Raw genomic sequence first — 14,659 nt, forward strand, 5'->3', positions numbered from 1 at the left:
GATAAAACTACCCAACCAATCATACTAAGTTTTATATCAGCTTCAAGCCTGTCTCTTATACACATCTAGATGTGTATAAGAGACAGGTATATATGCACATACTATATAAACAATTACTAATCTGTTTTTCTCAGCTTTATGGTTCCATAATGTTACAAGCTTAGACTTTGGAGTAGCTGTTAACGTATTCTGGCGTCATTTAGATCCATCTGCATATGACCATAAGGATGTATACGGAAACAAAGACCCATTGGCGGCAACAAGAGCAATTCAGATCGCTGACAGAGCCATAAAGACTTTGCATGAATTGCCAGATGATTACAGAGACTTTTACGCTCGTAGAATTATTGGCAAAATTCAATCTAAAGCATGCAGTCAGTTTTAAAGAAAAGTCCTTGGACACAATGTATATTAGTTGCTGATTTGAGGAATCAGGAAATGCAATATATGCTCTGTGCTTCTAACCAAATGTCTGAGGCTCTTCTGAGAATATTGACATGCATGGATGATTAAAATTAAATCAATTAAAATTAAATTGGGGCTTAATGCAGTGGCGGTGCCAGCAGGGTGTCAGAAGGGGAAAATACCCCCCCCCCCCGGCAGACTTTGACCCGGCCGGGTTAACTCCACAATCTTTTCCAGTATATACGACTGCCCTTGACGGCAACCTCTTCTCTCGTTCTGCCGGATGTTTACAGATAAGCTATGAAGTCCGTCTGATTAATAAATTCAAATTAAAAATAAATCTATAATCATGCCTCTAACAAACTTGTATTTTTGGTGTTGTGGCTGGCTTTGCAATACGTTTGCTTATATGCCTAGGCAAACCTTCCCATCAATAATCCTTTTTTTCATTGTCTTTGTCTTTTCTGTTTGGATTTATCAAGTTCAATTTCTCTGTGGTTCAAAATCTGCCATTGCCAGTGTATGTCTGAAAGATGAAATATTACAGATTACATGAACGTTTGCAAAGTTTCCTCGCAATTTGTAGGCTTAGTTGGTGCTCCTTACTAATTTATTGAGCTAATTGGATTAAAATTAATGGCTGTTTTAAGGAAGAAATGCACCAGTAAAGCCTGCATTCCATAAATTCGTTTCTTTGGATAAAACAATACAAGACTATACAGTATTGACCTATTTATCTTCTTTGATCCTTCATGACTTTAAAATGGCCTCTTGACAGTTCCAAGAAACGAGTCTGTAAACATTTTTTTGACGACAGCCATCTTCATCCAACATTATCAATTCACAGTAAGGTGTAGACACTGGCTTGTGAATTTTTTTGACTGTTTTGATCTTAAGATGAGAAGTTAAACATCGCTATCTTTCTTTTATTGGCAACTCCAATACTTCCCTTGGTTTCTCTTTCTTTCCTGGCTTTGTTGATTGTTGCAGGTTCATTTTCACTAAACCAAAGAGTATAGATAGTCCAAGCGCATTGGTGTTTAACCTGGAAATGCCTCGTAACAAGCTGAATTTTTCAGGATAGGTCCAGAAACATGAGTAAAATAACATACTAAAAATCCTCCTGGAGCTTTGAAGATGGCGTCTAAAGTGGTCGCCATTTTAAAATTTTATTATAACTTCATAACCAATATAAGTACGGGAAATAAACGACAGCGCCACCAACGTAATCAATTAATGAGCTATCGTTAATGTCAACTATCAATGAACACATGTATCTCTTTGAACAATTTAAGAAAATGGTTAGGCTAGCTTTCCTTTTACACTGAATTATGCCTTTGTTAATAATGTAATTAGCCAATGACACACTTGCTAATTCGGTATGGTTTCTATGTTTCCTTACTTCTTGAAAACCAATCAAATACTTCAATTGACTGTTCAACTACTATAAACCGTCAACATATGGAAACGTTTTTGCCACTTTTTATCATTTGCTAGTCCAGCTATCAAGAAAGCAGCGAACTGAGGTCAAATCAACCCTGCTGTACATGTAGTATGGATCATTATGGGGTTAATATCTAACGAAATTCAATTTGCACAGTCAATATTCTTTTGTTAAAACTTGTATTTGAACACACATTTAACAGTACACATAGTACAATGTTGTAAAGTGAACAAATGTTGGGATCTCTCTTCCCCTAGTCCACGCTTTTGTGTTGGCGGGATTGGCTTAGCACTACGCTACACCCCTATTGACACTTTGAAATGGTCCAGAATATATATTGCATTTTTTTGCAGAAATATAGCCTAATTGCTGCAAGTATCTTGTCTTGGGACATTTGTTTTGTAATAAAGGTAATAAAAGCACACAAAAAATCCAACTGATAATTAATAAGGCCAAATTACATGTAGAAAGAAGTCAAACACGGTGAACACAAGTCAAGTAAACAGAAGTATGACGTCATACCAATAAATCGGACTATCACGCTTGAGAGATTTTTTTACCCCAAGAGAGGCAATCGTGGATTGGATGGATTTTTTATTTTCTGATAAAACTACCCAACCAATCATACTAAGTTTTATATCAGCTTCAAGCTTATTATATTCCCTCCACGAATCAACTTGAGCCAATTCTCAAAGAAATAGTCTGTGAGTGAGGGAGTAAGAAATGAGCTCAGAACAGCCAAAAACCTCAAATTTCTTGAAATTCCCTATCTAAATCGGCGTAAGGAGCTGTTATAAATATGCATATTCCGACAAACTGTAGTGATTTTTAAAATTTTTTCTTCACGAATTGGTAGATTAATATTTTTTACATCATATATTCTGTACCAAAAACATTACTTTTGTGGAAAAAATGTAGTTTTCTCCAATGGTTAGGGCGACCTTGGAGAGCAAATGATACAACGTTTCCATATGCCGATTAACTGAAACAGTTAAAGAAAACAATAAAAAAATTCTCAAATGAAATATTCATAAATTAAGCCTAACTCAAGAATACAAAATGCAGTCCTAAAAAATATGAATGTACAGTATTCTCATTTAGATTAACTAGGCATAGGATACATTTACTAGTGACAAAGTCAACTGTAATGCATAGGAATGCCAATGAACGTTTAAGAAACATACTAGGCCAGGTATAAACAACAGAACAAAATAATCAATCATAATAATATGCCTATCAAGTAAAATCAAACTAATTAAAGTAACTCACCAAAGGTTGAGCCTTCTTACAAGGACTAATTTCAGCTTTAAATCAATACTTTAACTTAAAACAACAGCCTTCAATATACTGTACTCAGCTTATTATATGGACACTTCCATCTACAGTACAGTACACTACTACCATTTATTCCTGTAACTGTGGTTAAGCATCTTAACTAAGCAGATAGCCTGTAACTAAGGAAGTGGCAAGCTCAGTTTATGATATACTCAAGTTATACTCATGTTGTAGCAAATGCAAATCAGGATATGCTTGACTTTACAAAGATAGCTTAAAGAATATAAATAACTAAAAATAGGGATTTAGAACCTACAAATAAGACGTGTGTTGCTGCATTAGGACTTTCCAGTCCAGTATCTATCATTCTTATTTTTTAAGAATGTGTTTCTAATGAACAGGTTTCTGCTTGCAACAAATTTTAGTAGTCGCTCTCCTCTTTCATTTCTTTCTCCAATGCCAAATGTTCCTACTTCTTCATTCTCATAAAGTAACACTTTAATAAAACAAATCAATTTGTGTACCTTATTGTCTTTATAGTATTTTCAAGCTTATTATTCCACAACTGCCTAACCCAATAATTAGTTTAATTGATTTTTGACTTGTATCAATTACTATTCAATGATTGCATAAACTGTTTACTGCATTAGTCAAAACAACCTGATCTAACAATTACTTTAATTAATAATTGCATAAATTGCTTATGGCATTATTTAAAAACTGCTTAAAACTAGTATTACATTATCTAATGACTGCATGCCACTTTTTATTTTATTTTTATTTGAACTTTATTTAATGAGGGTAGTCCGTACAGCTCACCATTAATGGAGAGCTGATAGTAAGGGGTCCTGAACAAAGAGAAATATAAAAAGAATCCAAATATGCAAAAAATATGATAGGCCATAACAGTAATATCAATTTAAAAAATGTTATTGGCAATATCAATAACAATAAATGTAATAATGGTAATAGAAGTAATAGAAGTGTATGATTTTTAAAGTATTTTAATTTTACCAACCAGCAATCGAATAAGCTATTTATTTTCCTTTTGGATATTTCTTAATTTGTCGTAGACACATTTCCACGATAAGTGTAGGTTTCATTGACCTGAAAATATTATTAAAAAATGTTTTGTTATAAAAACAATACCTATAAACAGAAACAGTCAGAAAATAATATGTATTAAAATATTGTATTCTTTGCTTGCATTGGCAAAACCTCAGTGAGTTTTCACTGATCGAACTTGCATTGTGAATTTACTTGGTGCAATTTTAGAAAATTTAAGTAAGTTTATATTACTGTTGCATTGAATACATTAGCACAGTGGTATTCAGTGTATCAGTACAGATTTCAAAACCTCAACCTCACAAAATATAAACCATAAAATTGTAGTGCCAGTCACACCTACTATACAGTTAGTTTCGACCCAGAAAACCTTTGCTAAAAAGGTACACTTTTTCCATCAAAATGCTTCTTCTACGAATGGAATGACCTGTTCGAAGCACGAACTCTTGTAGACCAAACCCATTACCGTTACTATTTTTAATCGTATGGGAAATCCACTCACGATGCAAATTTTTATCTGGATTATGCACAATACGGTCCACAAAATGTGGGAAATCTGTCTCATTTTCAACACACAAGTTAAAAGAGGTGGACCGTTCTCTCAGGTGTACATGTATATGCAAGCGTACCTGTATTCATATGAAATTTTATTGGATACTTTTTAAGTGTTTATAGAACTGTACATTTGTCCTAAATTATAATAAAAACCATATATTTTTTTTAGGGTTCAGTAAATTTATTATTATTTTTCACTAATAGATCGTGAGTAGATTTCCCGTATGATTAAAAATCGTAATGGTACTGGGTTTGGTTTGGTCTACAGGAGTTCATGCTTCGAACAGGTCATTCCATTCTAATATTTATCTCTTTAACATTAGGAACTTGTGATTTGTGATTACCTAGGGCCTTCCATCACAAAAAACAGCATAATGTCACTAATTGTTAAGAATGTGGCAATATATAATACTTTCACCCATATATTGGATATGGTAGGTAAATTCCATTTAATGACAACATTTTAAAGCTTATATATATAAAAAAAAATTAATATATTCAATTTTCTTCAGTTTTATCTTTATTCTTTATTCAAACTCTGTTTATAGAGTGTAACCATTCCAACTGGACCAAGACGGCCAGTTGATGTTCAGGGCCCTTTATTAAAAATATGAAAATTTGTTTGAATGCAAATTAGGTAAATATATGCAAAAGGACAAAAACAAATTAAAAATAATATCCATAAATATAAAGTATAAATATAAATGAATAATTTAATAATAATAGTAAAAATAATAATAATAGTAATAATAATAATAATAATAATAATAATAATAATAATAATAATAATAAATTGGGAGACTCAAAATGGACTTTTGAGTCTCACCCTTTGGGTTTGAATAAGTTTTCCAAACAACAGCAACATGTTTTATAATGTAAGTATCCCAGAGTAGGGCAATGCAACAATGTGCGGAAGTAAGTCTTTGGGTCTGTATGGCAAGCTCCATTTGAAATCATAGTACACAAGGTCGTTGAAAATCCAAATCTCGATATTAAAGTTTTGAAGAGCTTCTTTAAATTGCACTGTACTAACCTTTGTCTTTGTTATTTTTTCCTTGTGTAGCCCTTCAAATAATGTCTTCAGAAGGCCTATATCGAAATCGCTAAATACTGTTCGTGTTCGTCGACAGTTCTGTTATAAATAATATAATTGTTCAGTTCAAAACCTTTTTAAAAACTTATTTCATAACAAAGACACAAAAGACAAACAAAGCATACAAACCTTCACCAAAAAAAGGCTTTTTTCCCATACACATAAACAAATGTCGTCAACCTCGTGGCAATTTAAAAGAGAACAAAGTGGGTGTAGTCGGACGTCGCTAAAAACCTTTCAAAAGTGGTCCAAGGGGCGGAGGCCCCAAAATAGGACAAAGTATGGATTTCAAAGGCATAATTGATTTTAGAGTCTATTAATATGTTAAAAATACCTTTTAAAAAAAAGTTTCTCCCGGACAAATTGTGGTTTTCTCCCCAACTGGGGGGGGGGGGGAAGCAGGGTGTTGTTGAACCCTGGCCCACCGTAGCACCGCCATTGATTTTGATGCTAGGAGTATGTATTATACTTTCTTGTCTTCCTGTGTTTTACAATGAATATCAACAAACTACAGCTTAAAAATCAAATAATGTATTTTAATTCAATTTATTAATGGAACAGTTCGGTAGATAGATGACACGTAATAAGTGCTGTTTTATTATTATTATTATTATTATTATTATTATTTATTGTTATTGTTATTGTTATTGTTATTATTATTATTAATAAGTAGAACATATTGCAAACAGTACGTACAATTCCTTTTATTTTGTTTAGGATTCGCTTTGCTTTCAAAGCGTCTTCAGCACCTTTTGCTGCCTTATAATACTTATTTTGGGTTTCCAGGAGTGATGCATATATCCTGCGATCAGTCTTCGATTTTCTTTCTACGTTGTTCTGACGCCAGGACTGTAAAATAAGAAATCCTAATTCTATAATCACATATATAAGGAACAAAAAAATAAAAATATATTACACTACTAGGGTATTTTTCATATATAAATTTCAGTACATTTCAGATGCAAAGAGAAACAAAATAAAAAGAGTGAGAAAAACCAAAAAGCGAACCTAATCAACTGTTAAGTGGTTTTTTCCCAGAAATTAAAGTTCTTAAGTCATTAATTTTTTATGTAATAGCAGCTTTAATATGTGATTTATAAATAATGAAACCAATTTTGGAAAAAGGTAAAAGGAGGTACCAGGCTGCCGCTTAAAAAGTGTCACTAATAATCCGCTTTAAAAAGAGAATGGATCGATCATGATATAAATAGAGCACATTTATATATGTTTTTAATCCAAGTGAAAGAATTAATCACAGGTTGAAATAGGTCTTACCATGGTGACAAGTTGCTTTCGAAAGTGTGTACAATTTACACTTTTTCCTTGTCAGACACCTAAATGGTGCCATAACCTAGTTAGGTCTTGGCATGGTCTAACTTCGCCTTGACCATTTTGAGATACAAAGGATGTTGTACCATCTAGTTCAGGCTGGTTGTTTTTATACATAGTAGTCATTTCTACCAAGTCCTTTTCTAGGATTAGTAACACAGACCCTTGGGTGGCTGTCTTGTGGCTGCTTATCTAATAATTAGAAAAAAAAAAAAAAAACACTTGTTACATCATTATTTAGCTCTGATAATGAGCTCTAAGAGTCACTGGTAACTATTAACCTTGGGTTATCATAAAATATGATTAGACCCCAAATTTAACATTTTTGAGCGAGGAAAAATGCAATTATATAACAAAATATTTGATTTTTGACAATTTATGTGGTGGCCATTTGGATTTCCAAAAGGCTGTCATCCTAGCTTATTGAAGTTATTCTTAAAGAGAGCCTAATTACATATGAGTAGACATCAAATTTACCATTTTTCAACGACAGGAAGTGGAATTATACTGGAATATTTGATTTTTATAGATTACTATGGTAGCCATCTTGAATTTCAAAATGTCTGCCATCCTAGGTTTTTGAAGCATGTCTAATTGAATTCAGTGACCCTACTAACATATAGTTAGACACCAGATTTACCCTTTTTCATGTAGTAGAAGTAAAGTTATGAGCCATTCTCTTGATTTTAGCGGCCATTTTTAAAATGGCCACCAAAAAACATGATCCGCCCTTTTTCAGGAGGCTCACCCCCGCTCATTTTTTTATTATACCCTAGTGGTGCTGAATCAGCAGAGAAACCTTGGTCCCCGGAAAATGGTCACAGGGGCCCTGTTTTTCACTATACTAATCGGTTTATTTTTTTTTCAGACGATTAATATTAAAAAAAAAAAACTACTTTTAAATTAAACATTTGGTTAGGTTTTTTTTCAAATGATTAACAGTAAAAAATACTGACTACTGCCCTTATCGGAGCTTTCGTGATTACTAGACCGTGTTGTATTATGGGAGCTATATGAAATATGTAAAACCATGTACTATTGATTTTTTATGAACACTTTAGAAAAAAAAAAGTTTGTAAGCATAGTTGAAAATTTGCATCTGCTTTGAAAGCCTATTTCAAGTTAATTGTACTTTGGTTATTTACAATTGATTTATTGTAGTTTTGTCTAAATTTTATTATAATTGTTGTGTTTCTAATCCATCACCTACTTTATCTTATTAATAATATTGAAAAAAAATATATACAAAAAACAGCTTCAAGCATTGCATTCAGGGGCGGATCAGTGGTGGGGGAAGGTCGAATTTATAAAATATTGATGATATTCTTCATGTTTTGTTACTGACGGTCACACACCATTCACTTCGAATTTGCTGTGCATTGTTGAATTCTTTTGTTGTCATGTTAGTAGCGACTCCTGACCTGCAGGCATTACGAATGCAAATCAGTGATATTATGTAGCCGCGGATGAACACAGTTTCTTCATTGTTTAGGCCTACATCATTTCTTAGCTTTTCTGGAAAAAAATTTTTATTTGTTGATTTGTTTTTATGTGAAACTAGGCATTTAAGAACATTAGTTCATTCCAATTGGGTGTGTACTACTGTACACCCAGGAATTTGTTATAGCTGTTGTTACATGATGACAGCTCCTGCTACAACATTAGTAGATCACTAAAATGTCTGTTTGTCTAATCATCATCTAATCATCTTCTGAACCCATATATCTCATATCGAAAACAGTTTTATGGGAAAAAATCTAATTATTGTTGTATACATTTTAAATCAACTTTGTATGTAAAACGTTGGAAATAAGTAGCTCCATAAAATCTAAATTTAATGTATACCAAATTGTTTTTGATTAGAACTTTTCCCAAACCTGGGAATAAATTATGTTGAATTACAATAGAGTGTGTAAAGAGTTCTTGTTCCTCATGCAAATATAAAACTAATACTGTAGGTATAATAACATAAGTTGTATACAATCATATTAAACATTGGATGTCAGGAAAACTCAGATATCAGATTTCTGATGTGTTTTCTAGTTTTGGAAAATATTTAACTTTAACTAGTTTTTTGAATTTTTTATTCTTATTTTCCAAACAACAGGAATGGACACCCCTCATACATTTTCCACTCAATTTCTCCACCCTTGTCAAAGCCATCAAGTCAGGCTTTTTCCTCCCCTACTCCTTCAATATATCAATATTACCTTTTATAGCATTTGCCATTGGTGTGACTTTGGCCATAAAATCATGTTCTTCGATGCCTGTGATCATTTCATCTAAAAAAGATTATGCAATAAACTGTTAATAAATGCTTGTAGCTAATAAATGTTGCATTTTCACAGAATTGTCATATATTTTTGTCTGTTTTGATTTAATTGTAGTAAAACCTGTATATTTTTATAATAGTGAATACAATCTAATTAAAGTAGAATATTTCATTGAATAAGTTATTCCTTTACTGTAATAACAAAATTAAATACTAAATTTCATTAATAGAGTACATATAACATATTTATGTTTACTTAATTTCTGGTATTTTTTATACTAAAATATTAGACAAACACTATAAAGATAATAAACATTATTTAATGTTTTAAAACTTTACTACAAATTTTTAAATTTAAATTTCAATAAAGCTTTGAAGTTAATTGGTGAGTTAAAATCATTTAAAAAAGGCAAACTGTAAACACAGTGATTACTTAAATCTATAATGATTATTAACATACATGCATGTTGTCAAAACAGTTGAATGAATTAAAGGCGTATAATAACAAGTCACAGTGTAACTTTTGATAGGCCATAACAGTAATATCAATAAAAAAAATTGTTTTTTTGGCAATATCAATAACAATAAATGTAATAATGGTAATAGAAGTGTATGATTTTGAAAGTATTTTAATTTAACCAATCGAATAAGCTATTTATTTTCCTTTTGGATATTTCTTAATTTGTCGTAGATATATTTCCACTATAAGTGTTGTATAGCTGGATTTTTGGTGTAGGTTTCCATGACCTGAAAATATTATTAAAAAAAGTTTTGTTATAAAAACAATGCTTAGAAACAGTCAGAAAATAATATGTATTAAAATATTGTATTCTTTGCTTGCATTGGCAAATCCTCAGTGAGTTTTCACTGATCGAACTTGCATTGTGAATTTATTTGGTGCAATTTTAGAAAATTTAAGTAAGTTTATATTACTGTTGCATTGAATACATTAGCACAGTGGTATTAAGTGTATCAGTACGGATTTCAAAACCTCAACCTCACAAAATATAAACCATAATATTGTAGTGCCAGTCACATCTATTATACAGTTAGTTTCGACCCAGAAAACCTTTGCTAATATGGTACACTTTTCTCCATCAAAATGCTTCTTCTATGAATGGAATGACCTGTTCAAAGCACGAACTCCTGTAGACCAAACCCAGTACCGTTACTATTTTTAATCGTATGGGAAATCAACTCACGATGGAAATTTTTATCTGGATTATGCACAATACGGTCCACAAAATGTGGGAAATCTGTCTCATTTTCAACACACAAGTTAAAAGAGGTGGACCATTCTCTCAGGTGTACATGTATATGCAAGCGTACCTGTGTATTATTCATATGAAAGTTTATTGGATACTTTTTAAGTGTTTATAGAACTGTACATTTGTCCTAAATTATATATTAATAAAAACCATATATTTTTTTTAGGGTTCAGTAAATTTATTATTTTTCACTAATAGATCGTGAATAGATTTCCCGTATGATTAAAAATCGTAATGGTACTGGGTTTGGTTTGGTCTACAGGAGTTCGTGCTTCGAACAGGTCATTCCACTCTAATATTTATCTCTTTAATATTAGAAGCTTGTGATTTGTGATGACCTAGGGCCTTCCATCACAAAAAACAGCACTAATTGTTAAACTGAGTAATTAGCATAAGAATGTGGCAATATATAATACTTTCACCCATATATTGGATATGGTAGGTAAATCCCATTTAATTACAACATTTTAAAGCTTATATTTAAAAAAAATGAATATATTCAATTTTCTTTGGTTTTATCTTTATTCAAACTCTGTTTATAGAGTGTAACCATTCCAACTGGACCAAGAAGGGCAGTTGATGCTCTATAAATTAATAAAAAATAACCATTATTAAAACTATGAAAAATTGTTTGAATACAAATTAGATAAATATATGCAAAATGACAAAAACACACAAATTTAAAATAATATCCTTAAATATAAAGTATAAATATAAATGAATAATTAAATAAGAATAATAATAACTATAATAATAATTATTATTATTGTTATTGATATAATAATAATAATAATAATAATAATAATAATATTAGTAAATTGGGAGACTTAAATGGACTTGAGTCTCACCCTTTGGGTTTGAATAAGTTTTCCCTGGATGCAGCCTGTGCCCGGGAGCTGACAGGGAACCTATCTCTGCCAAGTAATCATTTTTGATTTTTTTTTTTTAACCTTTTGCAACATGTTTTATAATGTAAGTGTCCCAGAGTAGGGCAATGCAACAATGTGCGGAAGTAAGTCTTTGGGTCACTAATGTTGGTTTCTTCATGGCAAGCTCCATTTGAAATCATAGTGCACTAGGTCGTTGCAAATCCAAATCTCGATATTAAAGTTTTGAAGAGCTTCTTTAAATTGCATTGTACTAACCTTTGTCTATGTTATTTTTTCCTTCAGTAGCTCTTCAAATAATGTCTTCAATAATTTTTCTTTTCATGCCTTGGAATAGTTCGGTAGATAGATGGCACGTAATAAGTGCTGTTTTATTATTATTAATAAGTAGAACATATTGCAAACAGTACGTACAATTCCTTTTATTTTTTTTTAGGATTCGCTTTGCTTTCAAAGCATCTTTAGCACCTTGTGCTGCCTTGTAATACTTATTTTGGGTTTCCAGTGAGTGATGCATATATTCTGCGATCAGTCTTCGATTTTTTTCTACGTTGTTCTGACGCCAGGACTGTAAAATAAGAAATCCTAATTCTATAATCACATAAGTCAATAATTTCTTATGTAATAGCAGCTTTAATATGTGATTTATAAATAATGAAACCAATTTTGGAAAAAGGTAAAAGGGGGTACCAGGCTGCCGCTTAAAAAGTGTCACTAATAGTCCGCTTTAAAAAGCGAATGGATCGATCATGATATAAATAAAGCACATTTATGTATGTTTTTAATCCAAGTGAAAGAATTAATCATAGGTTGAAATGGGTCTTACCATGGTGGCAAGTTGCTTTCGAAAGTGTGTACAATTTACACTTTTTCCTTGTCGGACACCTAAATGGTGCCATAACCTAGTTAGGTCTTGGCATGGTCTAACTTCGCTTGGCCATATTGAGATACAAAGAATGTTGTACCATCTGGTTGAGGCTGGTTGTGAACTATGTTATGGCCCTTGGATTGCTGTCTTGTGGTTGCTAATCTAATTAGAAAAAAAAAAAAAAAAAACTTGTTACATCATTTTTTAGCTCTGATAATGAGCTCTAGGAGTCACTGTTAACTATTAACCTTGGGTTACTTTTTTCATTGGTTTATGTTTTTTTCCAGACGATTAATATTAAAAAAAAAAACTACTTTTAAAATAAACATTTGGTTAGTTTTTTTTCTTAAAATGATTAATAGTAAAACATACCGACTACTGCCCTTATCGGAGCTTTCGTGATTACGTGTTATATTATGGGGCTATATGAAATATGTAAAACCATATAATATTGATTTTTTTATGAACAGTTTAGAAAAAAATTTTCGTAAGCATAGTTGAAAATTTGCATCTGCTTTGAAAGCTAATTTCAAGTTAATTGTACTTTGGTTATTTACAATTGATTTATTGTAGTTTTTTTCTAAATTTTATTATAATTGTTATGTTTCATATCCATCACCTACTTTATCTTATTAATAATATTGAAAAAAAATATACAAAATCTGCTTCAAGCATTGCTTTCAGGGGCGGATCAGTGGTGGGGGAAGGTCGAATTTATAAAATATTGATGATATTCTTCATGTTTTGTTACTGACGGTCACACACCATTCACTTTGAATTTTTTGGGCGTTGTTGAATTCTTTTGTTGTCATGTTAGTAATGACTCCTGACCTGCAGGCATTACGAATGCAAATCAGCGATATTATGTAGCCGCGGAAGAACACAGTTTCTTCATTGTTTAGGCCTACATCATTTCTTAGCTTTTCTGGAAAAAAAAAATTTATTTATTGATTTGTTTTTATGTGAAACTAGGCATTTAAGAACATTAGTTCATTCCAATTGGGTGTGTACTACTGTACACCCAGGAATTTGTTATAGCTGTTGTTACATGATGACAGCTCCTGCTACAACATTAGTAGATCACTAAAATGTCTGTTTGTCTAATCATCAATCCATCTTCTGAACCCATATATCTCATATCGAAAACAGTTTTATGGGGCAAAATCCAATTATTGTTGTATACATTCTAAATAAACTTTGTATGTAAAATGTGGGAAATGAGTAGCTCCATAAAATCTAAATTTATTGTATACCAAATTGTTTTTGATTAGAACTTTTCCCAAACCTGGGAATAAATTATGTTGAATTACTATAGAGTGGGTAAAGAGTTCTTGTTCCTCATGCAAATATAAAACTAATACTGTAGGTATAATAATACAAGTTATATACAATCATATTAAACATTTGATGTCAGGAAAACTCAGATATCAGGTTTCTGATGTGTTTTCTAGTTTTGAAAAATATTTAACTTTAACTAGTTTTTTGAATTTTTTATTCTTATTTTCCGAACTACAGGAATCGACACCCCTCCCATACATTTTCCACTCAATTTCTCCACCCTTGTCAAAGCCATCAAGTCAGGCTTTTTCCTCCCCTACTCCTTCAATATATCAATATTACCTTTTATAGCATTTGCCATTGGTGTGACTTTGGCCATAAAATCATGTTCTTCGATGCCTGTGATCATTTCATCTAAAAAAGATTAAGCAATAAACTTAATAAATGCTTGTAGCTAATAAATGTTGCATTTTCACAGAATTGTCGTGAAAAATATTCTGAATATTTTTGTCTGTTTTGATTGAATTGTAGTAAAACCTGTATATTTTTATAATAGTGAATACAATCTAATTAAAGTAGAATATTTCATTGAACGGGTTATTCCTTTACTGTAATAACAAAATTAAATACAAAATTTCATTAATAGAGTACATATAACATATTTATGTTTACTTAATTTCTGGTATTTTTTTGTACTAGAATATTAGACAAACACTATAAAGTTAATAAACTTTATTTAATGTATTAAAACTTTACTACAAATTTTTAAATTTGAATTTCAATAAAGTGTTGTCAGTGTTCACTTTTTATACAATATATATAAATATATATATATATGTACATATATATATATACATATATATATATATATATATTGCCAAAAGAACGATTGAACAGCAGACAGCTAATAATTTTCAAAA

General features: G+C 31.3%; 1 protein-coding gene and 1 long non-coding RNA gene across 8 annotated transcripts in view; one reads left to right on the top strand and one right to left on the bottom strand.

Annotated features, from left to right (window-relative positions):
- LOC117103650 (tRNA wybutosine-synthesizing protein 5-like) overlaps window positions 1-1,873 on the top strand; it is an 18,344-nt gene extending 16,471 nt beyond the window's left edge. For both annotated transcript variants that reach the window (XM_033244236.1, XM_033244237.1), the window contains one exon: window positions 135-1,873. In XM_033244236.1, the coding sequence (XP_033100127.1) occupies window positions 135-385 (251 nt within the window). In that variant the 3' untranslated portion in view covers window positions 386-1,873. The remainder of the gene's footprint in view (window positions 1-134) is intronic.
- LOC117103651 lies at window positions 800-14,373 on the bottom strand. Of its 6 annotated transcripts, none has more exons than XR_004444627.1 (4): window positions 12,420-14,373; window positions 11,852-12,161; window positions 1,135-9,448; window positions 800-931 (listed from the first exon to the last, which is right to left on the bottom strand). It is a non-coding gene; the product is annotated as an uncharacterized LOC117103651 (long non-coding RNA). The 6 variants fall into 6 exon arrangements; XR_004444628.1 differs by having other exon boundaries at window positions 811-931; window positions 5,778-9,448; XR_004444623.1 differs by lacking the exon at window positions 800-931 and having other exon boundaries at window positions 1,536-9,448; window positions 12,420-12,623; window positions 14,082-14,373.
- Between the last annotated feature and the right edge of the window lie 286 nt (window positions 14,374-14,659).

Source organism: Anneissia japonica, unplaced genomic scaffold (assembly GCF_011630105.1).
Source record: "Anneissia japonica isolate Jap-2015-1 unplaced genomic scaffold, ASM1163010v1 scaffold1547_len296510_cov162, whole genome shotgun sequence".
Taxonomy (NCBI): Eukaryota; Metazoa; Echinodermata; class Crinoidea; order Comatulida; family Comatulidae; genus Anneissia; species Anneissia japonica.